Source organism: Juglans regia, chromosome 14 (genome assembly GCF_001411555.2).
Source record: "Juglans regia cultivar Chandler chromosome 14, Walnut 2.0, whole genome shotgun sequence".
NCBI lineage: Eukaryota > Viridiplantae > Streptophyta > Magnoliopsida > Fagales > Juglandaceae > Juglans > Juglans regia.
Window position 1 is genome coordinate 23,465,473 of NC_049914.1, and position 24,877 is coordinate 23,490,349.

A 24,877-nucleotide genomic window follows, 5' to 3' on the forward strand; every position below is an offset into this window, starting at 1 on the left:
AATAATAATAATTTTTTTTTAAATTAATAAATAAAAAATGATTTGAGATTTCTTTTTTTTGAATCAATAAATGATTTGAGATTTCAATTGAAACTGCTCGTTACAACAAGATGTACTAATGATCAACCAAACGGTTGCTTGCTGTCTCTGTCACGCTGTCTCTGTCTCTCTCCCGCCGGTCCACTTCAAAGTTACTGAAACAGAACTACGTTAATATAAACAGCTTTGGTCAACCTTAATTTCCAATCCAAAAATAAAATTAAGACCCAAAAATGTTGTCAACTACCAACAACCAAGGGCCATCTCGTCCAAACCATTCTCCAACTGTCCTCCTCTATTTTATATTTAATTTTATCGTGACTAAAAATAAAGATATTTTTAATTTGTCATTTGATTTTTATCTCTTCATTCTTGTGTGCTTTTTTGAAAAAAAGAGATGATATCTTCTGAGATTCTTTCCAAGAGTATCCATAATAATCATATATACTTATGATTAATGTTAGATATAATTTTAGAGCGTATAAGAACTACACTCTCCTTTTTAAAAAAGTAGAAGCGATAAAAAAATTAATATTTTTATATAGGTCTTTGATTTTTTATTTTTTTAAAATGCATCAAATTTATACATTTTGAGATTGTATAAATTATTCCATTTTATTTCGTTAATTTGAGTTGATTGCTTCATAATTATCAATTAAGAAAATTTTTTAATATTCTCTCATCATTATGAGATTTTGAATTTTATTAAAATATTAATTTTTATTAATTTAAAATAGATGACATCATAATATAATTAACAAAAAAAATTATAATTATAATTATAAATATGTAAGTATCGTATAATTTTTTAAATAATTATATGATATTTACGTATTATATTATACGATTAGAAATAATATTATTCTTAATTTTGATTTTGGATTGTGATGGTATTGGATTCGATTGAAGCAGACACACGTCTACCACAAAGATGATTATATTATTTATTTAACCTTAAAAAAAAGGAAAAAAAGACAGAACAAGAAGTGGGACCGCCAAGGAGTTTGAAGTTTGAAGCACACGCATGAGTCATGACAAGAGAGTATCCAATTCAACTCAACTCCCCCCACACCCCCCCCCATCCTAACCAAAATCATAAACAAAAGCGTAACATCAGCGGCTCTCTCTCTCTCACTTTTCAAAAAGCTGCACCACTGTCTTTCCTATCTCCTTTGCATATTCTCTTCCCGCAGACTCTATCCCCCCCCTCTCTCTCTCTCATTGGATAATCAAGTTGAATTGAAGGTGTCTGCCTCTATCTGATCCAGGGAATCTCTAATCCTAGGCTCCCCCCGGTATTTACTTACTCACACCTACCCTTCATGATCGGTGAGTCCAAGTCTCCTTTTTTTGTTTACGCAGTTTTCTGCATCTCTCTCTCTCTCTCTCCCCAGTAAATTTAACAAAGACCAGGAAAGGGAACCCGAAGAATTAGGGTTTTTTGCTCTCGTTATCTTACCTCTAGTTTTGACTTCAAAACTGTAATGGGTAATTGCATTTGCTATTGTTCTTCTTTCATTTTCTGTACATCTCGTCTATTTTCTTCGGGCTATGCGTATATTATGTGTATAATACTATCGTTTCAATTATCTTGATCAGTGTAAGTTGCTTGGTTTGTTTCCCTTGTAGAAGAAAATTTATTTTTTGAATTATGGGGTGAAAATATGGAAAGAAGTTGAATTTGAGTTTTCTGAGTTCTATTTGTTTGTGCGGGGATTGTTGTTTGCTGCAATCAGCTGTTTGATTTCCGAGAAAACAAAGGAAAAAGAGGTTGATTATATTTTAAAGTAATAATTTAACTTCTCGACTAAGCTGTGTATGTGAATGTTTCTCTTTATATGTTTCTTGTCCGCCGCTCCTAAATCATGGAATTTTCAAGAATAAAATAGTTTGTTGCCCGTGTTTTACTAGATTTTCACTTGTAAAAAAATGTTTTCCTGGATTCTCGGACTGACCAAGCAGATAAACTTTTGAAATTAATTCCTTAATTGAAGTAATGTGGTTTGGCAGTCTCTGACCCACAATTTAAAGGAGTTTGAGAGGTTTTCTTGATTCCTTTTTTAAAAAGTTACAAATGCACCCAGTGGGTTTGAACTGGCCTCCCCTCCCCCTCCCCCTCCCCCTCCACCTTATTCTTACAATAGAATGAAGTGCTGTCTTCTTACAGTTATTCTGTGGTTCAATCCTTTTTGACGAATCTCACTTTTGGTGGTTAACAGTGTAGTTGGTCTGAGATTATGACGAGGGTCACCCGTGATTTTGCCAACACCATGCAAAAGGATGCAGTCCCGGCAGTATCTGCTGACGTGATATTTAATTCCAGTCGTTTTCCAAATTACAAAATTGGAGCTAACAATCAGATTGTGGAGGCAAAGGATGACCCTAAAGTGCTATCCATGAAGGAAGTTGTTGCCCGTGAGACGGCACAACTTTTGGAACAGCAGAAACGCCTCTCAGTTCGTGACCTCGCCAGTAAATTTGAGAAGGGGTTGGCTGCAGCTGCTAAGTTATCTGAAGAGGTTAAGTTTTACGTAAAATTTTTATGGTTTTTTGTAATGCTAAGAAACAGTGTTCTATTTGTGTTTGCGTGAGACTTCTTAATTATTTTCCCATAATTTTTTTTTCATATCATCTTGTTCTTTTTCTCAATTTGTTTCTCTATTCTTTTTTTCTCCTGAGCTTTTGGTCACTGAGAAAACTAAGGTCTCGGAAAATTGTATATGTTATTAAGGTTTTAGAAAATTTAATAACTCAGTTAAGATATGCCAAGTAGCAGTTCTAATTGCAGTTGAAAGAACAGTCTATTTACAGTGTAAACAACTTGGAAAACTGTTGGTTTGTTTCATATTAGAATGCTACTTTTATTCTGTTGTTTTTGTGTCCAATTGGCAAGAATAAGAATTATTTCTGAAGGGAGTGGATGATAGAGCAAACCAACTTATAATTCAGTTATTTGTGAACTTCAGGCTAGGCTGAGGGATGCAGCTTCATTGGAGAAACACGTTCTTTTGAAGAAGCTTAGGGATGCACTGGAATCCTTAAAAGGGCGTGTGGCTGGTAGAAACAAGGATGATGTAGAGGAGGCTATTTCTATGGTCGGTTTCTATATCATCCTCCATTTTATTTGGGTTTGTTACTTTCTGTATTCTTATGCCACACACATAACTTTTTCAGTTGGTTACTTACTTGATTCTCTTGGTCAGTTAGGTTTTTTCGTCATATAAATATTATAGATGATAATATTTTCCACTTAAAGCTGTAATGATTCTTTCCAAATTGCTGCTCGTATTTCTCCTGATAATGATTCTTCCTGTTGGTTAGATTTCTTGTTTATATAAGTACTTAGCCTATTTTATATTCCATGTGAAGCAAGTAATCATTGCCAAATTGTTGCCACTTCTTCTAGGTGGAGGCTTTAGCAGTTCAGCTGACTCAGAGGGAAGGGGAGTTATTACAAGAGAAGGCAGAGGTGAAGAAACTAGCAAATTTTCTTAAGCAGGTGAGATGAACTTCTTTCGTAGAACCTGGGTGATAGAACTGGGTTTGTGTTGTGCATTTTCATCAATAAAATTATTTTAACTTCTGAAATCAATTCTAATACATCTTAATAACTGAAAGAATTGAATGAATAATTGTCTTAGTGCTTGTGTAGAGCTATTAAAGAATGATCTGCTTTTGAAGTAGGTTGAGAGTATTGTCATTCGTTAAAACAGATGAAATATCTAATTGAGAGGATTTGACAGCTATTATCACATATCTAATCCATTGGAAGTTGTATTATTGGACAATGCCATCCGCTTGGTACATAGTGATTTCTCCAAGCATCTTAGAGTTGATAAGGTTTTGGATGTTTAAGTTTGAACAAAGGGAAGATGGAAAGCTAATTTATTTTCCCAGTTCTTAAAATACTTTCCATCTTGGTATAGAATTGATATATTTCTAGTTTTCCCATGGCCAGGAGTTGGAGGCTATCTAGATTTGAATCAAAAGAGTTGGCCCGCCTATTCTTAGACCCTTTCTCTTCTTCTGGATTGGAGTGGTATTCATAGTGGTAAAAGATATTCCAAATATGAAAATATGTGGTTAAAGACTGGAGGTTTGTTGAAAAGATTAGACAGAGGTGGTCATCATGCCACTTTCAAGGATCCCCAAGTTACTTATTGACCTAGAACTTAAGGCTTTAAAAGGGAACTTAAAGCAGTGGAACAAAATAATTTTTGGAATTGTGTAACATCAGGTAAAGTCTCTTATGGATGAGTTGCAAGCTTTTGATAGGATGGAAGGAGTAAGACATTTAAGTGGAGATGAGAAGATGGGTAAAAAATAGGTAATGCATGACTTGAGCTGGTTGCATTATTGGAGGAAATATGCCGGAGCCAGAAGTCAAGAGATCGATGGTTGAAAGAAGGCAATAAGTCGACAGCTTTTTCATCAAATTGGCTGACTCGAATCAGAGAAACAAATCTGTCTGTTGAGGCTCAATTCCTAGCAGTAAAGAATAGATTAGAAATCATATCGCGTAATTTTATGTTAGTGTATTTACTGAACAGCTTTATTGGAGACCCCTGCTTGATGGATCAGCTTTTAATATGGGGAATAGGAGGCAGTGTGGTTTGAGAGATGTTTTGAGGAGATTGAGGTATGCAAAGTAGTGAATGCCTTGAATAGTGAAAAGGCCCTTGACTCAGATGGTTTCTCTATGGCTTTCTTTCAAGACAGTGGCAGGTGGTTAGAAAAGACATTATGCAAGTATTTCAGGATCTACATGCCAGCAGTAAATTTGAAAAAAAGCCTTAATTCTACCTTTATCAATCTTATACCAAAAAACATTGGAGAGTGTATCTTAAGGATTATAGGCCTATAAGTTTGGTGAGTGGGATTGACATGATCATTTCGAAGTTTTTGCTAATAGGTTGTCTTTAGTGGTTACAAAGGTCATTTTGAAGCCACATAATACATTTTTTAAGAGGTAGACATATTTTAGATTCCGCTCTTTATGGTTAATGAGAGCCTTGGGTTCTATGCAAAGTGGACATTGAGAAGGCGCATGGTCATGGCAATTGGAAACTCCTACACTCACTGAGGTTGTAACACCCCCTCCTGTAGCCTAGGGATGTCATGTGACACATAACTCGCACTAGGCAAGAGACTGGCATAATTAATAAATACTTCATTAAATCATAAAAATCCTTCAATTGAACCAAGTCATAAAACATAATAAGAGCCTTAATTGCGGAAGGAAATAAACAAATAAACAATTAATAGTAAATCTATACCAACTAGTCTAGGTAGTGGCATAAAGTTCTCGAAACTAGATTTTCCATCCAATCTTGACCCGCATACTCGTCTTCTTGAACATCTTCCTCGCTTGGGTGGTTAAAAGATAAGAACAAACTAAAATGAGTCGAAGACTCAATAAGTGCATACCATACCATAAACATACTTTAAATATGGATTTCTAAAAATCATAATTGCATCATTAACATATCATATGAAAGCAAATAATGTGAAACATAAGCATCATTGGGTCATGCCCAGAAGCATTGTGGATCTTTTTTATATCTTGAAAGGGTTAAGTAGCAGTCCGCAGATCATTTCAGTGTAGAAGATGGTTTCTACTTGCTTCATTTGGTGTATTTGGAAGGAAAGAAATGACAATATTTATAAGAAATGCAAATGTATGTTGGCCCTTAGGAGTTGGCTCAAGTGGTAAGGGCCTTGGTCTTGTTGGCACACTCCCTCCTGGTCTAAGGTTTGAATCTTTAGGTACAAACAATTTCTAGGGGTCATCATAATGGGAGGAATTCCCCTTGAACCACCCAGGTGCACTTTTGGGAAACTGCTTGACGAGGGCCTTCACACCCCTGGGATTAGTTGGGACTTTGTTCCCGATCACCCGGTGCCAATAAAAATAAATAAATTCAAATATATGTTGGAAGAGCCTAAAACTTCTTGTAATCAACACCCTTCTCATGTGGACTGTTTCTGTTGACTTTGATGGGCTAAAGTTGCATGATTTTCTTTTATCTTTTGCTTCTAAATATGTGTCTCTCATTTATACTTCCTGTGAACTCAGGTTTCACCTTTCACGCTTTATAATTAAGATCATTATTACTTATCAAAAAAAGAAATGCAATATATTGTTAAGAACTTGTTCGCAGTAAAGTTCCTAACATGGAACACCTTACAGTACCTGATATAGTTGCAGAAGTACTTTCAAGGTCTTGTTCCTGTAACAGAACCTAGTGTGTAATAAGTTGCAAAATTTTCCATGGTCTCCTTCTCTATCTCCGTCGAGATACTTTTGTTTCTTCAACTTTTTACCTCTTTCTTACTCAACCCATCTATCAAAATACTCCAAATTCCCTTTTTTGGGTTCAAAATGTATACTACCTGTGTACCTGGGCTTTGCCTTTTTCTATTAATAACATTTCTATGATTACCTATCAAAAAATGTGTCCATTGTCAAAAGTCAAGCATAACTTTATTTACTTTCTTACCATAACCTTTACCAATCAATTATTTAAAGAGTTGTGATGCAATCTTTTATTCGTTTTAATGTAAAGGTAAGGGCAAGATTGTATTGTAGTATTTGAAAAATAGGTGGGAAAGCATTTAATTCTCTTTGGTAAAATTTATGTTTTTTCCCTGTTCACGTTCCACACATTTTTGCCTCACATTCAAGTACTTTGTACAGAAGAGGAAGAAAAAGATATGCCCTGATTCTATTACTATTTTGTATAAATCTAAAATGATCATTCTTAAAAGCTTGTTTTCCATTAGGACTAAACATATATCACCTTCTTTTTTCCCCAGTTTGCTCAGGCCTTTTTGTCCTTATGATACCACTCAAAACCTGCTCTCTCTCTTTCTCAAAAAAAAAAAAAAAAAAACCATGTTTCGTTATTTTTGCTTTAGCCCATGCACAGAATGCCTCTTTTGTGTTGCCCGCTATTGAATGTTTAGATCCAATTGCAGGCTTCAGAAGATGCTAAAAGACTTGTTGATGAGGAAAGAGCATTTGCTCGTGCTGAAATAGACAATGCTAGAGCAGTAGTCCTGAGAGTGGAAGAGGCCCTTCAAGAACAAGATCGAATGTCTCGTGGTTCTGGAAAGCAGGTATATATTATGTCTATTTTCAGGAGTGCTTACTATCACATTTTAATGTAGTCTTTGAGCTTCCAAAAATTTGCAATGTGAAAGTTCCATCAAGATTTAACCCCTAGGGGTTGGCTCAAGTGGTAAAGGCCTTGGTCTTGGTGGTATGTTCCCTCCAGGTCTAAGGTTCAAATCCTCTTGGGGTGCAAACAATTTCTAGGGGCCATCAGATTGGGAGAACTTCCCCTTGAATTATCCAAGGTGCACTTGCGGGAAACTTCTTGTTGAGGGCCTGTGCACTTTTGGGATCAGTTGGGACTTTGTTCTCAAACACCCAGTGCCAATAAAAAAAAAGTTCCATCAAGATTTGGCTTCTAAGAGTGTGCCACATGGTATATTTTTCAGTAGTTTGTGGATGCAATGCGTCAAAATTTTTATTTTGAGGTTTACATTGCAAAGGAAATGGTAATTCAGGGGCAAAGTGTTAGTATTTAATATCTTTGTATGTTCTCTATGGTGGTGTATGGTAGTGTGTGCCAATGTGAAAACTAGAGATTAATTGATTTGGCATACCTACCTTTATTGTCTAATTGTTCTTTTGAACTAATATTTTTTATTTGGGACTCTTAGGACTTGGATGAACTGATGAAGGAGGTCCAAGAGGCTAGACGAATCAAAATGCTGCATCAGCCAAGCAAGGTGTGTGCACACGTGCATTGCCAATTTTTTTTTTTCTATTTTTTGAAATTTGTCCCTTTTTCTTTTCCCTTCTTGTAATATGCACATATATGGGTTTCCACGTGTTTCTCCTCGTTAGACCTGTTCTTCTTACCGTGTTTTGTTGTAATTCATCCTAACATCTCAAGTATTTCACATGTTGTTTGGTTTCTGTAGCTATTCAGTTCATCTGAGTATGAGTTGACTGTTTTGCACTGTCTTGTTCCGTATGAACTACTAAACATACAGTTCAGCAATGGACAATTTATTCGTTAAGAGTTCCCATCATGGATCAAGCTTCTGTAGGTCGAAATGTCTTAGCTATACGGATCTCTTGCTTCCTTTTCCTGACAATAAATGTTTCCAAAAGTTAGGTTCTTGCCTATCGATAGATGATAGGTTTCTTCCAAGCTCCCATCATTTGAAACTGAATTACTTTTTTTTTTTTTTTATTGGTAAACAAGATTTTATTGATCATAAGAATAGGCAAAAGTTCAGGTATACGAGACATATACAAGAGTGTCGCTTGTGCATGCTAGTTTAGCAATACAAGAAATTCATGAAATTTCATTCCTTTGAAATCAATTACAACCGACCAATGAAGTAATGTATTCAAAAAGAATTTCCTAAGCTCTTCCATTGGTCGCTCTCGATCTTTGAAGATTCTGTCATTCCTTTCCCTCCAAATGCACCACCATAAGCATTTTGGGACCATATTCCATATTGCTACAATATGAGAGTTACTCTGAAGGCCTCTCCAAGATGCTAAGAGATCGATCACCCTTCTCGCCATCACCCAAGTTAGTCCCACCCGAGTGAAGAAGTCATTCCATAATGTCATGAAAATCTCACAATGAAGTAATAAATGATCAACTGACTCCCCACTCTTTTTGCACATACAACACCACTTCATGACAATGAATCGGCGTTTCCGTAAGTTGTCGAGTGTGAGTACCTGAATTACTTGTTTAGAAGACTTGTGAAGTGCTTTCAGGCTCACTTCACACTAGAAAATTGGGAACCTAGTTCGAAATACGTAACAATTACTCTAGAGACCTAAACCTAACCTTTCTTCCATGGCTGCATCACCAACATGAAGCAGATAATTAAGGAAGATGGGTGTGTTGGCACTGGATGAGAGAGCTTATGACTTGTTAATAGGTGCCACACTTCAATTTTAAGAGGTGCATTACTTGTAAATGGCAAAGCTGGATGCTTAGATGAGATGATCAGCAACACTGACTTTTTCCACCTCGACTATCTTTTCTGTATTCCCTCCAACGTTTCTAGCGTTCACAGATATTCTTAAAGCTTTGTACTGAAAGATGGCTCATCTTCCTTTTTGGTAGTAAAATTTATTGTTCTATTTATTTATTTCTTAGTCATAAATGCTCTTTATTTTTTATTTTTTAAAGTATTGACTGGATGCTATTCTCAATAATGAGTGATTAAAACATTGATTTCCAGGTTATGGACATGGAGCTTGAGCTTCGAGCATTACGGGCACAACTTGCAGAGAAGTCTAAGCATTCCCTCCGGCTTCAGAAAGAGGTTTGTTTATTGCTTTGCCCTATGTTTGCAGGTTTGGGTAAAATCTCGTGAGTTTTAAAAGCATTGGCTTAATATAGGTTAAATTATCAAAAAATAAAAAAAAATATAGGTTAAATAGGTGTTCTCTTTGTATACCTCCTGTGCACTATTTACTTCTATCAACAAAATTTTATTTTACCTATAGGTTAATACATCTTTTTAATGAAAGTTAGTATTGTTACTTATGAAAGATAAATATATCTGTTAAGATATGCCTAAGTTATTGGCAGCACTTGTTTCCTCCCCCTGCCGCGCCCCCCCCCCACCCCCCCGCGCCGCGTGGGTGAATTAATTCATGTTTACTTTCTTTGAATTTTCTTGTATTTATTATTATTTTTTTTCTATTGTTAATATATCAATCTTTCTTCTAGGGTTTTTCAATAAATTGGTTTGTTCCATTTAAGTTTTGTAAGGGAGCCAAGTGCCAAGTGCATGCATCTTTAGAGGCAACGATGTGAAGTTCTAGTCTGACCATATGTAGGTCCATGGATGTGTGTTCTTAACTTTAAAAGATTGTAGAAAGCTACAAAATAATATATATATATATATGTATATATTGGGTAAAGAGTTGCAGAAATTGAATAGGAATAAGCATTTGTTCCAATGGAAAGCTTGCCATGTCTACTTATTTGTTATATCCTTTGTATACTTTATAGATGCCTGTGTAGGGTACTGGAAATGAAAAACATATTGTGTCTATTGATTATCTGGTCTGAGCCAACAAATAATCAGCCCTCTTCTCTGGATTTCATGCGGCCAGAATTGATAAATATTGTTGTTTTGTTGGGGTATGCTGATCTATTCTTTTATTGTTATTTTTATTAATCTTTTGAGGACCTTGAGCGGAAGATGGATGAGCTTAAAACTTTCTTCTTCAATGCTCTGTACCTTTGGGAAGTTGGGAATAGGTTTTAACAGGCAGAATTTTCATCATTTCCTTGTATCTTGTTCTATTTCTAAATAGGTGTTTCTCTTGTATACATCTTGTGTACTTGGGTTATACCTTTTATGTTTTTCAATAAAATTTTCTATTACTGGTCAAAAAAAGAATCATTGATTTTTTTTTTCTTTTTTTTCTTCTTGCTTGGAAATGCAAGTTTCTTCATTAATTTGGTGTGCCTTTAATGTTTGCCTCATACCTTCTACAGCTGGCAACAAGCAAGAGAGTTGTGGAAAACAGTTCCCATTTATTTGAATTAGATGGGCACGAAGCTTTAGGTTCATACTTGCGCATTCAACCTTGCTCTGATAATGCTCCAGAAATGTCTAAATGTTTGATTCAATGGTATCGTGTATCAGCTGAAGGTGGCAAGAAGGAGCTTATATCAGGTATTTGTGCAGTAATATTGATTTTCACACTGGACTTTGGTGCCGCCTTTTGTGTATAGATAACCATAGTGATTGCCCTTTTCTGTTACCCTCTAAATACATTCGAAGTTTATGACAGATTTATGATTTTTCCTTCACGTTTTTTTTTTTTCCTTTTTGTTGCAAAAGTTCATGGGTATTTCAGAATTGTTCTTAACAGTATGAGAATGGAAGGGTTATGTACAGATCAAAGGATATAAAGTATCTACCCATAACTTATGCACTCTCATTTGTCCCTTAGTGGTTAGGGATTGGAATATCATCGAAGGTCTTTGGCACATACTCCCTAACAAACATAAAATATTCACATAATTCTAAAGACTATAGGAAATAAGTTGTTTTTGGTTAATTCTCAATTTTATTCAAACGATTTCAACAGGACAGTAGATATATGCTTGTGTGGGAAAAATATTGGAATCTTGTTGGCGTGGTTTCTTTTGTGTGCCTGGTATGCAACTGGAGTAATGTGGGCTTAAATATTAACATTGCGTCTAGATGCGGTGAGATTAAATTGGTGGGTGGTGTTAATGAAAAAACTCGTGTTGGCCTGTAATACAAAGGGGGGGCATGGTCTTAGTTGAGGAATGAGATAACAGGTTGACGGATCCCTAGTTAAGACCTAGGCAAAAAATTGTATCCCTACAGGCAAAGTTTGTTGGGTGGAGTCTCCAGGGTCCAGAGAGATTTATTTAATGCCATCCTGCGTAGGCAGGCATAGTTTATTCATCCAGAGTGAGGGAAAATGAACAGTGACGCTCAGCTACATCTTTCCTTGATTAAGCTCAGTGCCTTCAAAAAATCACTTTCCCCACTATATACTTCCTAGATATTATGTCTGCATACCATTTACCCTTGAACTTGCTCCATTTAGGTTCAAGTTTTTTAATCTATCATAAAGGTGAAACTCTATCAATTGCTTGACGTGGAACATTATTGTTGCTCAAAGCAGTAGTGGCTTAAGCTTGGAGGTGAGAGAAAGAGGTAGGCCCCTGATTTAGATATTTGGCTTGGGGGGACAGTGATTAAATTAACTGGAGGCAGCGTAGAATGTTATGTCAAAAAGATATAATCAGAATTTCTTCCATGAATGCTTGGGTGCAATGGTGCAGATCTCTGCAGCTAGAACTTTTCTGGAATTTTTTTTCTCCCTATACTAAAGGCATGTTTGGATGCTTAAAGTATTTCAAAATTCTGTGAATAGTAGTAGAATGGTTTGAGTGAAAATGTTTTGTTGGGTTTTGGGAAAGGAGAGAGATTAAGTTGAATAAAAATATATTTTAAAATAAGTATTGTATTGGAGTTTGTGAAAGAGAATAGATAAAGTTAAAAATTGTTTGAAAGTAATTTTTTAATATTATTTTTGTTTAAAATTTGTAAAAGTTGTATTATTTTTGTGTTTGAGTAAATGATTAGGTGTAAAAGTTGAAAATTTGAAATTGAAAAGTGTTATGTGTTTGAGTGATGTTCAGTAATGAAGTTATGAAAAATTTTGAGAATTTTGGATATTGTCATGTTTGCCAAACATGCCCTAAGAAATAGGCAAGTAACATGTGAAAAATAATGCAACTCTCTAGTGTCTGACAGGTCTCAAACTCTTATTTTAATTTTTCTTTGTATTTGTGGCTGGTTGTCTCTGGTTTCACATCATAAACACTTGCCTTTTTTACTCACATTAGCTGTTGTGATCATAATCATATGTTAGTTGTGGGTATTATCTTGAATTTATTGTTCCAAGGCATCAAACTTGACACAGCTGCAAAACTTAGCAGTGTTATTATCTTTTTAAATATTTCTGATTCAACTTCTCCTATTTCAGGAGCTACCAAATCAGTTTATGCTCCTGAGCCTTTTGATGTTGGGAGAATCTTGCAAGCTGACATTGTTTCAGAAGGACAGCAAATCTCATTGAAAACTGCCGGTCCCATTGATCCAGGTCTACTTTTGATCCTTACTCCATTTGGTGTTTCTTTGATTATTTTGTTGGTGGTAAGTTTCACATGCATTTAGTGGGTCTTGAACTGACGATGTCATTCTCTACAGTATCATATTAGGCCAAAGTTACCATTTGAGTCAGCACTCATTGGCATTGTTCATTCAATTTAGAAATATCATTTTGTGTGGTTTCCATTTCACATCATTTATTCGTGTTTATTAATATCATGTTCTTGTGATTCTCATATCATTTGCAAAGTATGTTTGTTTGCTTATATTGTTAAAATGAACTGAAAAAAGGCCGATTCTATTTTCTTGAGCAGCTGCTGGTTTGGGAAGCTATGTGGAGGCACTTGTGCGGAAACATGATGTTGAATTCAATGTAGGTTTTCCTAATCCTATTCAACTTTCATTTCTGCAGATAACTAAATGTATGTCAGCTTCAATGTCCGATAACACTTAGAGTTTAGTTGTAAGGGAGATGTGCATCATTTTATGGTCATCTTGATGATACTGCATTCACCATTTTCCCTGTAGTGTTTTCTGTTAGCCATTGGTAAAGCTCAGAACTGGCCCATTGATTGAATCATGATTTGTCAATTTCTGTCTAGATGGAGGCGTCAAAGATGCAGTATCCCGGCATCATATAATCCTTTTAAACTTGAAAAAAAATACCAGGTCACAAGCAGATTGAAGGATTGCCTTAGGACAAAGGCATAAAAAAATCTTGATGATAGTGAAATTGTTGTCTTCTTGGGCTTATGCTTTGTGAACTGAGGTGAGTTGAAAGGTGCATATTTTGCACCTTTTTGGCCTTTTTATATTTTCTTTTAAGTGGCTATCCACTGTTCCCTTTACTATCACAACCTACCTTTAAATATATCGGTTCCTCATCTGAAGAAAAAAGGAATCATATTTGACCAAATTCTTAAGTTTTTGGTGCACTTTGTGTAAAATATCCACATCCAATCTCTGTATGACAGAAACTGTGATGGTGAATTTATCCTCTTAGTATGCCATTTATGCTAAATACTCTTAAAAATGTAACAGCTGAACAATTTACTTGTTAAACCATTTGAAGTGGCTTTGGAAGAGGCACGATTTAGGTGTTTAAGCCGCAAAAGTTGTAGGCAAGGATACAGATTTAGTGTCTTATTTTCTGACTCTTAGCAGAATGTTCCCCCCATCTTATGAGTTGAGAATGGACAAGAAAAGTTGCCTCTGGGATGATGAGTCAAGATACAAAAGAAATTACCAACTGGTTGTAGTTTTTCTCTCAACTCTATGCTCTGCCGATCATCATTACTTCGGGCATCAGAACCTGGCGAGCAGAGCTTTTGGTATGGGGGGATCTTGGTTCCAAGCTCACTGGTGCTTTCTGTGCCATTGAGGAATCATTGCCCATGTAGTTCGTCAAGGTATCACACTTCTGAGTTGACCCAGGATGAGTTCTGTTGGATGATTTGACTCCCAAAATCTCAAAAGACTGAATCTGCTTCTGTTCCCCAGCAAAAGTAGCTGCCGGAGCCTTGTAACCCTTCTGGAGCTTTGTCTGAGGTCACCCTAGCGGAGCTCCCATTGCTATCTGCCGATCTGTGCTTTGCCCTGATTACAGGACTCTAAGCTGACTTGATTCGTGGCGCCTTCCAATGAAGAAAAACCTTAGAATTGGGTTGGGTGATCCTTCATCAAAAAGCCAAATATTTACGAAAACAGAAAAAGCATCATGTGTGCAGGTTGAGAAAAGTTTAATTGAATCTGAAGCAGGGATTGAAGGAAAAAAGAAAGGGAGCAATAAGTCTAAAAGAAAAAAGGAGAAATGTTTGCAAAGGAGCTACTGTGATCTCCTTGAGCAGTGGTCCTCTTCTCTGGTGTTGTAGCAAGAATGCATGCTAAAGCTGGATTGACCATTTTGTGATGAAAATGAGGGCTTGGACAAGTAGTTCTCAGATGCGGAGGATTGGAGTGAAATCAGAAGACTTTGGGAATTTAATTAATTTGAAGATGAATATAAGGTTCTGTGTGAATTTCCTGTTGATTTTGTTGAAAATTTAGTGATGTTTCTGCATTTTGACTAATGAAAGTGGGGGGTTATAGATTTTTATAGGTGAGATGGACAGTAGATGCGAGAATGAGAGAATTGGGAAGGGGATTCTGAATTGGCGCAGATCTATTTAGTGTGTGCAATTGTTTTGGGGGATGTTGGGGGTGGAGGCCAGTGCATGGTCATGTTATTTAGGTTTCAGATAGTGGGGCAATAATCCTGTTTTGTTTTTTTTTTTTTTTCTGAAATATGTAAGAGGGACATGTTGGTCAGCTTTGGTGCACATCGGTTTCCCAACCTTCTAAAATAAGTGCACGGTTTGCGGAAGTGTTAATGGTCCTTATCTGCTTCATATGGTATATATGGAGTGAAGAAATGAAAGAAGTTTTGGAGACCGTGAAGGGAAATGGAGGAGCTCAAGACCTTCTTTAATACTCATAGAGGCCTCTTTTAAAATTGTGCCAGATAATCTCTGGACAGCTTAACATCTATTCTATAGACTTTAATGGGCTTAATTCTCATGATTTTAGTGTATATTTCCTATTTGTAGGTGGCTCGCTGTATATATCTTATGTACTGATAACTATGCACTGACAAAAAACTAAGCATTGATAAAATTTTGGTTTTTGACATTTGCTGCATCAAACTGAACTGCCAAACATGCAGAAACCAACTGAAATGAGCCGAGCCGATTTAGTTGTTAGTCAATTGGTTGGTTTAGTCTAGTTTGTGTGAACATCTAGTCGTTTATTTTTTTAAATGTATTTTAATTGGATGGTGGGGAATTGCTGAGCTTATTTTTATCACCTGCGGTATGGTCTCAGTTTGTGTGAACATCTAGTCGTTATCTTTTTAAATGTATTTTAATCGGATAGTGGGGAATTGCTGAGTTTATTTTTATCACCCGCGGTATGGTCTCTTATGACAATGGGTTTTTCATACTTTACAGGTCGTTGTTACCCAGATGAATGGTAGAAATTACCAGTCAGAATCCATTCATGTGCTACATGTGGGAAAGATGAGGATAAAATTATGTAAAGGAAAGACAACAATTGCTAAAGAATACTATTGGTCTGCGATGCAGGTATAGAAAGTGTTGGGTGAGGGATTGAATAGAGAAATGCTTTAGCCAAAACATGATTTCACAAAAATAAACTTATAAACTAATGTGGCTTGATGCGATACATCAGATTGTAAAGTTGCTTTTTTTATAAAGTAAATCTGACGTATCGCATGAAGCCACGGCAGTTTGTGAGTTTACTTGAAATCTCGTTATGGCTGAAGCACTACTCGATCAAATATAGTTGAGCACATGGATATGTGGGTATATATATACATTGAAATATTGCTGTAACTGTATTGGATCATCTTGAAATATTTGTTGGAAAATATGTTAAAAAAGCTTACCATTGAAACCTTGAGTCTCCCAAGAGAAATACACAATGGGAGAAAAAGGTAGCCAAATCAACTTCAAACAAACTGGTTAGAGAATGACAGCTTTTTAAACATTTCGCAACAATGTAAGTGTCATTTCTTAATTTGCAGCGAGCCATCCTTGACAACCTCCAAAATTTGGAAAAATAACATCCAGCAAAGTATATTTTTTCTCTCATAGAACTGAGTTTTAAAATGAGTGGAAATAATGTTCCTAATCCAGCTCTCTCTCTCTCTCTCTCTCTCTCTCTCTCTCTCTCTGGTGTGCATATGCTTTAATTATGGTTAGCTGATTAAACATTTTTCAAGAACCGAGTTCTAGACCTGCATCTTTGGTACCCAACCACTCTAACTGGAATATACCCTTTTTACTTTTTTTCCTCTCTGGTTTTTTCCTGCAAATTTTTTTTTATCAAAACAAAGTTTTCCTTTCAATATTACCTCTCAAAAGTGTCTTAGGTAACATGCTTTATTCTGGCCTTTCCCTTGGTAACATGCTTGGGTTTTTGTGTTTTAGAAAGTGAAAGTGTTTTTCCTTTCTCTCAACTGGTACAAGTTACATCTCATGCTAGTTATTCCTGATTCTATTCTTTCTTGTTTTAGCTATGTGGAGTTAGAGGAGGTGGGAATGCTGCAGCCCAGGCATTGTTTTGGCAGGCAAAGAAAGGACTTTCCTTCGTAATAGCCTTTGAATCAGAGAGAGAGAGGAATGCAGCCATTATGCTGGCCAGGAGGTTTGCGTTTGATTGTAATGTATGTGCTCTCTAAATTCTTTCAAGCAACATACCATTAAAACTTCTAGTTATCGGTTTAATGTCTCTTTCCCTGCCTTTTATATAATCGATTGCAAACATTTAAAATGCCAGATCATACTAGCTGGGCCAGATGACACAGCTTCTTTGGGAAACTAACCAAACTTCCGAGGATCTTACGTCCACTAAATTGTAATTATTTGTGTCTTTCCCATGTATCATCTATCGTAAGTGTGCGATAGTAGAGATGGCGCTGTATAATTGTAAGATGGGTTTTCGGCAGTTTTTTTCACCAACACCAAGGCATTTTTTTTGTTTGCCGTTTTTACCAGAGTGTCAAGTTTTCTACTTCCGTTAGAAAAATAGCTGCAGCTAATTGTAAATCTTTAAGACATTACATGAGGTTTTGAATGATTGATATATTGGAAGACTGGTGCATGATTGATCATATTTATTGGAGTTCAATTTGTGACATTTTTCTATGAAGATTTGGCGACCTTTTCCATGTATGCATCGGTATCATAGTTCACTGTTAAGGGTATTTACATTTTCCTTTCATGCCATCCCATTTAGACAATCATTGTTCATTGGCTGAGTCGATCTTAGTATATTATCATGTGAATTCGGTTGATGTGGATTATTTGGAGTGGTCTGAGGCATTTATTTGTTTAATATACAACTTTGGAAGCATAGAGTTTCACATTTTCTTCTCTCAACTCACAATACTTGGAAGATTAGGTGTCGTTTGGATTCGAAGATGAGTTGAGATAAGTTATGAATAGTAGTAAGATGAGTTGTGAATAGTAGTAAGATTTGTGAGTTAAAGTTGCTAAATAGTAATGAATAGTAGTGAGGTGAGTTGAGATGAGTTGAGATGGGTTGAGATAAGCTGTTTATACAAACGAGGCTCATATTAGGATGCAACAATAGTAGCATCATATTTCCTTTAGAGATTCTCTTAAAAAGTGCCTATTCTTTGGAGATTCTCTTGAATGCACATGAGACTTTTGGGTAATGGGGTGTCCTCTCTATTCAAACACTAATGCTTTTTTCATCTAGTTAGAGCTTTCTTCGTTCTGTATGGTATTTTTGCATGGTACGACTCTTTTATGAATTATTACTTAGCAGATATAGAAGGTCGTACACAAGTTAGTTATTTTGATGTTTTTAACTCATCAAACTTGAACCGCAGCTAACAAATTTTGGAAGCCTATATTTGAACTCATTTTTGAGATGAACTAATTCTGAAAACACCTTCGACTCTTACTCTGATCAAGCCGGAGGATCGACCAGAGCCGAAGCTGAATCCAATACAATATATAATCGGAATCGGAATTATGGATTCTAAATCCATTAGAATCGGAGCTTGGCCCTATATTACACCAGAGTATTAAGGTAAAATGGGTTGCAAGATTGAGTGTGGGAGTAGCGAGGTGAGAATGTTTTTGCTGCAGTTGTTAGAGGCGTTTTGCTTGGAAGCCTGTGGATGCCAAATCATAAATGTAACAACTCTAACTATGTCCAAAACTCCCTTTCCACTTTCCAATGCGACTACTATATTCGAGTCGAGTTCGGGCGAATTGAGACTCTCCAAACACGGTTTAAATATCTTAAAACCTGGCACGAGTTCGACTTGTATAAGATTCAGGCTAGAAAATCCAGCTCGAGCTTGACTTCGGTTGTGTTTGGATGTTGAGTTGAGTTGAGTTGAGATGATAAAATATTGTTAGAATATTATTTTTTAATATTATTATTATTTTAAAATTTGAAAAAGTTGAATTGTTTATTATATTTTGTATTGAAATTTGAAAAAGTTGTAATGATGAGTTGAGATGAGTTTGGCAACCAAACTCACCCCTAAGTTGTAACCTACTTAATACTTAGCTATATATAATAGATTCAGGCTAGAATTTATTTTAAGTTTTTTATTTTCTTAATTTGAAAAATAATATATAATAAATGATATAATAAATTTTAACTAATAATAATTGCAGTTTTTCTTGAGTTATTAGTTAAATATCAAAAGTATTCTAATACAACGGTATAATTTGTACTTATAATTATGCTTTATGTTATATTGTCAAGTTAGCACTTCTTATATGTTAATGCACATATTTTAATATATATTTTTACTTCATATTTAATAGTATTATATAAAATTTGGGCTGTAAATAAATAATACTATTCGATAGGAAACTCTTATTCGACTCAATTATATTATTAAATAGGCTGTTTGTAAACAAAAAAAAAAAAAAAAAAGACACGATTACTAAGAGCATTAGTATTGGATTCATCATTTTTATCTTTAAAATTTGATGAAAATTACATATTGTCCATAAATTCAAAACCTCCATATCCATAACCCCACATTAGTTTAGCAATTGGATTAATCAAAATAATAATATAATATTATTTTTTTAATAATAATATTTTTAATTTATTTATTTTTTCATATTTTACAACTACACTAATTATATGTTAATTAATAATTTAATTTTATACTTAAATTATTGTTTCCAACTTAAATATATTGTGGCTCAAAATTAGGAAACAATAATTTAAGTAAATAAAATAATAGTTATAGAGTGTGAATAATGAGTTTTTAAATTTGAAGATGAATTGGAATGTACTGTAACTAAAAGTTTCAGATTTTAGTGTTTGGTAAATCCAATGCAGTGATTTTAAACATGAATTCATTAAATTTTAAAGATTGAACTAATTTGATAAGTTCAATATCAATGCTCGGGCGGTAAAATGATGAAATGAGAGTTTGAGAGATTAATAGTAGTAAAATGATTTGTTAATAGTAGTAAAATAGTTTAAACTAATATATTTTTTCTCAAGCGTATTTTTTAACTTATTTGAGATTGAAAAGTATTTTAATGTGTAACATTCAAACAATCTTATTTTTCATTTTTCTATTAAAAAATTTTTAAAGTTATTTAAATATTTCTTAAAACTTTTAACACAAACCCAATCAAGCCCTTAATCGATTCTCGATTTTGGATATTAGAATGTCCTGTTCGAATTGAGTTTGAACATTTTAAACAAGTTTTATTTGAGTTAAATCGAGCTTATCTTTTAACTATTGAGCTGAGTCTTGACTGGACATTACTATTCATGTGTATATCTTCCTTATCTTAAAAGCACGTATAAAGATGAACAGTAGTGAACAGTGGCACCGTTTTTTTTTTCCCGTTGGCTTTTCTCGTTCCCTTTTGAAATTCAGTTCGAATTTCAGTGTTTCCCTTCCTCTTCCTCTTCGTTCGGTTAGCACCATTTACAGACTAAAAATATCTAATCCTTATATAAAATATCTAATATTCACATATAAGAGATGAAATATCTCATCTAATCTCCACACAATTCACATTTACAGAACAATTCCCAAACTCAACTCGAAGAAAAAATTTTCCCGTGCTCCTGAGATTTCTTCTCGCCGTTGGTACGCCGTTCACTTCTATTTCACCTCTAACTTTGTTTTTCTCTTTTCTGGTTCTCGAATATATTTTTCTGTTTGTCCGTGTGCCTTTGAGTGGGGGAGACGGAGGGAGACGAAGGGCTGCGCGTGGGGGACTCCGAAGGTGGGTGTGATGGTCGCCGCCTTGAGGGGAACTCCTCGGTGGTGGCCGTGAGCTTCGGTGGCGACGTACGGCGGCGCGAGATGAAACAAATGGGTGAAACCCATTTTCGTTCGGTTTCCGTGGGGGAGACGGAGGGCTGCGCGTGGCGGCCTTCGAAGGTGGGTGGGATGATCGCCACCTTGAGGGGGACTCCTCGGTGGTGGTCGTGCCCTTCGGTGGCCGCGTACGGCGGCAGAAAACCACAAAAATAGGAGAAACCCATTTCGGTTCTCTTTCCACGGAGGAGAAGCATGGCTGCGCGTGGCAAACATTGGTGGTGCCGGGGATGCTCATCGGCGTGAGGGGAACACGCCGGTGTAGGCGGTGATGATGGCCGGCGCTCGCCGGCAACGGGCTTCGCTGGAGGAGAGGAGCCGAGCTCCGGAATCGCGTAGGAGAGAGAGAAACTGTTTTCAAAATAAAATGTTTTCGAAATCAAATGAATTATTAACTATTTATATTATTTACAATTTTCCATCTGAAAATATTAAATAATAGTAAATTTTTTTTTTTTTTTTTTACAACTCTACTTTTGTTCTTACTAGAATTTTATATTGTTGAATTTTTTATATAGGTTGAGCTCCATGAAATTGAAAGTGGAAACAAAATATCTCAACAACTAGCTGCTCATATAAAAATATCAAAAGTATGGATCTTTTAACTTTTTAGTTTCATACTGTGAACTGATAACTGAAATAGTTTATTTTGCTTCTCTGATTTTAGAATCTTTTAAATTATTTATTTAATATCATTTATTCAATATTTATTCTGTTTGAACTTTGAGCTGTATTAAATTATAATTTCAAATTAAATGTTATTCCAACATATTTAAATGTTATATCTTATTAGTTACATATGCATGTTTATAGAAAAAAAAAATTTAAAAATTGTTATAAAATTACTCATAAAATTCTACCGACAAATTTACTTCTATATGTAAATACTTACATCAATATTTACAGTTTTACCCATATAATTATACATAATCAATTAGTACAATATTAAAATTTTTAAAAATCAAAAATTTAATTAAATAATTTGATAAAATAGAGTATACATTCAATAAAATCAATATTGTGCATAAACTTATATTTTAAAATATGCTTCAAGAACAAAATGAAATAAAAATTTTATAATAAATATTATACATATAATAAATATTTGATAAAAAAATAATAAAAATTAAAAATAATATGGAGTGTAGAGTGTTAGAAGGTAATGAAGATTTTTTTATAATAAATACTACTAACCAGTATAAATAGTAATTAACAGTCCTATAGTATGTGATACAATAATAAACAGTACTGAACATTACTCATGAATAATAATAAACAATTACAGTAATAAATAGTTCTAAACAGTAAAATAAATGATAGAATTTTATTAAATATTTTAAAAAATTAAAATCATGTAAATAATTAGAGTTTTTAATATAATTTAAATCTTATAATATTTTTAATTAACTAAAATCTTTTTATCTAAATGATTTTCTATCATTATAATATCTTTAGAATTTTCAAAATAAAAGAGATTTACTTTAATAATGAAAAATGTGAGAATAATATAAAAATAAAATATTCTGAATTTTTTCAATGCTCCTTGGGTCATTGAATATTATGATTGAATTTTACAACTTGTATTTTAAAATATGCTTCAAGAACAAAATGAAATAAACATTTTATGAATATTAATAATAAAGTTTGTAAATAATAGAGATGTACTTTCCGATTAAATAATTATTAGATTTTAAAAAATGAAATATAACAGTTGAATAAAAATTATTATAAAATTGAAATATTTTCAAATTATATTTTTTTAATCATACCTCTTCTGCTATTATTTTATTACTAAACAATTTGTTTTCCTTTTACTATTTATATTTGAATTAAAATTTAAAAATTGTTATAAAATTACTCATAAAATTCTACCGACAAATTTAGTTCTATATGTAAATACTTACATTAATATTTACAGTTTTACCCATATAATTATACATAATCAATTAGTAAAATATTGAAATTTTAAAAAATCCAAAATTTATTTGAATAATTTCATAAATACATAATCAATTAGTAAAATATTGAAATTTTAAAAAATCCAAAATTTATTTAAATAATTTGATAAAATAGAGTACAGATTCAATAAAAATAATATTGTGCACAAACTTGTATTTCTTCAAGAACAAAATGAAATAAAAATTTTTTGAATATTAATAATAAAGTTTGTAAATAATAGAGATATACTTTCTGATTAAATAATTATTAGATTTTAAAAAATGAAAATTTAGTGGTGGTATTAATGAAAGTTTTTATATATATAAACTTGAGACAAGAAATTCTACCGACAAATTTAGTTCTATATGTAAATACTTACATCAATATTTACAGTTTTAACCATAGACAAGAAATATATATAAAAACTTGCAAACAAAATATAACATTTTCATGAATTTCAAAATTTGTTGTTTCCTTTTATTTGTTTAAATATTTAATTAAATTGTAAGTTTTTTATTTCTATTTCTTTCATCTGCAATTCATGCTATAACAATTATATAATTTCTATATCTATTGGTTGTTTATTTCTAATTTTCATTATCTCTTTTTTACAGCTTCGTTAAATTTGCTGAGTTGACTTAGTTTTTTTAGTCTTTTTTCAAGACTACCAAGGTAACCAACGATGTTATAAATATATCTTTTTCAATAGGTTGTTTTATTCTGTTGGAATACATACTTAGATTAAAAAAGTTTTCCAATTTACATCATTATGAGTTTCTTCTTTATCCAGTTATCGACAAGAATTATTTCATTCCATGTATAAATGAAAAGTGGTAAGCTTATATTAATAAATTAGTATAAATTTATCATTATATGATTAATTAATTCTTTGATATTCTTATAACTTTGATTCTTGTTTAAAATGATTCCCAAGGTACTACAAAACATCCTAAGATAAACAATTTATATGAGGCTCTTTCTTTAGAAGAAAGAGAACATATACGACAAAAAAAGAAAGAAAAATATCTACAACAAAGGAATTCTACGAATGATACTACTCAACATGAAGAACAATTTTTCTCCCAACCAATCGTTGATGATGAAACAAATGTATTGGGAGATCATATAGAATCCATACACAATAATGAAGAAGTCAGGCCATATTGTACAAAAAGACAACGCACTTTTCGTGCCGAAGCTGGAACCAGTGATATATCCTCCGTTGAACAGTTCAAATATAGTTCTAATATTGGTAGTTCTGGAGCACTCTATCAGGAAATAAACACAGTTGAAATTACATCAACAAAATCTCTATTTCGGGGTAAGAAAGATGTATAAAATTAAATCGTATTTCTTTTCCTTCTTTTCCTTTCTTATATACAACTTCATTCAATGATACCACCATTTGAAACTATAGCAACTTTAAACATTTACCTCATTTTTATGATTCATCTTTCCTCCATAGGAAATCAACATCAACAATCAGCTGGTCATAGGAAAATATTACAAACAGTGCCATTTGAGGCAACTCTCTTACCATCAGTACCATTCTGTAAATTTTGTGAAGCAAAAAGATTTCAACATGAAACAAAAGGTTTTTGTTGTGCCGATGGAACAATCTCTTTAACTACAAATGATGTTCCAGAACAACTTTACCATTTGTTTACTTCTAACACAGTTGAATCAACCAACTTTCTTACGTATGTTCGCACATACAATAACAAATTTGCTTTCACATCATTTGGAGTTAAATTTGATAGAGATTTGTGTAGAAGGAACAAAGGTATTTACACATTTCGAGCTCAAGGTCAAATCTATCATTACATTAATGATTTGATTCCTTTGGATGGACATCCTTCATATCTACAATTATATTTTTATGATACCGAACATGAATTGGACAATCGTGTTTATGACATTGGAAGATTGGATTCATCAACTGTTGCTCAACTTATGGATATTCTTCATGTTAATCCATACTCAACATTCTTTCGAACTCTTGGAGATCTGCCCAATTTGGAAAATCACAAAATTCATATCAGATCAGATGTGGGTTTGGATCAGCGTGTTTTTAACACTCCGTCAGCTTCTCAAGTAGCAGTTATTTGGATTGAAGATGATGATTCAGAACATTTGAAAGGACGAAATATTGTGGTATTCAATCATGCAGGTGGAAGTCATATAGTCCAATACTATTTTGGCTGTTATGATCCACTGCAGTATCCATTGTTATTTCCTTTTGGTGATACTGGTTGGCACCAAGGAATATTAAGAATAAAGAAAGGT

At 33.8% G+C, this 24,877-nt stretch overlaps 1 protein-coding gene across 2 annotated transcripts; it reads left to right on the top strand.

Annotated features, from left to right (window-relative positions):
- The first annotated feature begins 1,132 nt into the window (after nt 1-1,132).
- Nucleotides 1,133-17,454, top strand: LOC109000603 (stomatal closure-related actin-binding protein 1-like). 2 transcript variants are annotated; one of them, XM_018977543.2, is made up of 13 exons: nt 1,133-1,368; nt 2,259-2,558; nt 3,006-3,134; nt 3,446-3,538; nt 7,018-7,158; nt 7,768-7,836; nt 9,322-9,405; nt 10,593-10,773; nt 12,629-12,745; nt 13,068-13,126; nt 15,738-15,872; nt 16,826-16,975; nt 17,089-17,454. In XM_018977543.2, exons 2-13 carry the CDS (start codon nt 2,277-2,279, stop codon nt 17,131-17,133), a joined length of 1,485 nt encoding a protein of 494 aa, XP_018833088.1. In that variant the 5' UTR covers nt 1,133-1,368; nt 2,259-2,276; the 3' UTR covers nt 17,134-17,454. The 2 variants fall into 2 exon arrangements, with proteins under 2 accessions (XP_018833088.1, XP_018833089.1); XM_018977544.2 differs by lacking the exon at nt 1,133-1,368 and adding an exon at nt 1,426-1,527.
- The last annotated feature ends 7,423 nt before the right edge of the window (nt 17,455-24,877 follow it).

Coding starts and splice junctions, on each gene's coding strand:
- LOC109000603 (XM_018977543.2), top strand. CDS start 2,277: ATGACGAGGGTCACCCGTGATTTTGCCAACACCATGCAAAAGGATGCA. Junction 12,746..13,067: donor TGCCGGTCCCATTGATCCAG/GTCTACTTTTGA, acceptor TTTCTTGAGCAG/CTGCTGGTTTGGGAAGCTAT. Junction 16,976..17,088: donor GGTTTGCGTTTGATTGTAAT/GTATGTGCTCTC, acceptor TTAAAATGCCAG/ATCATACTAGCTGGGCCAGA.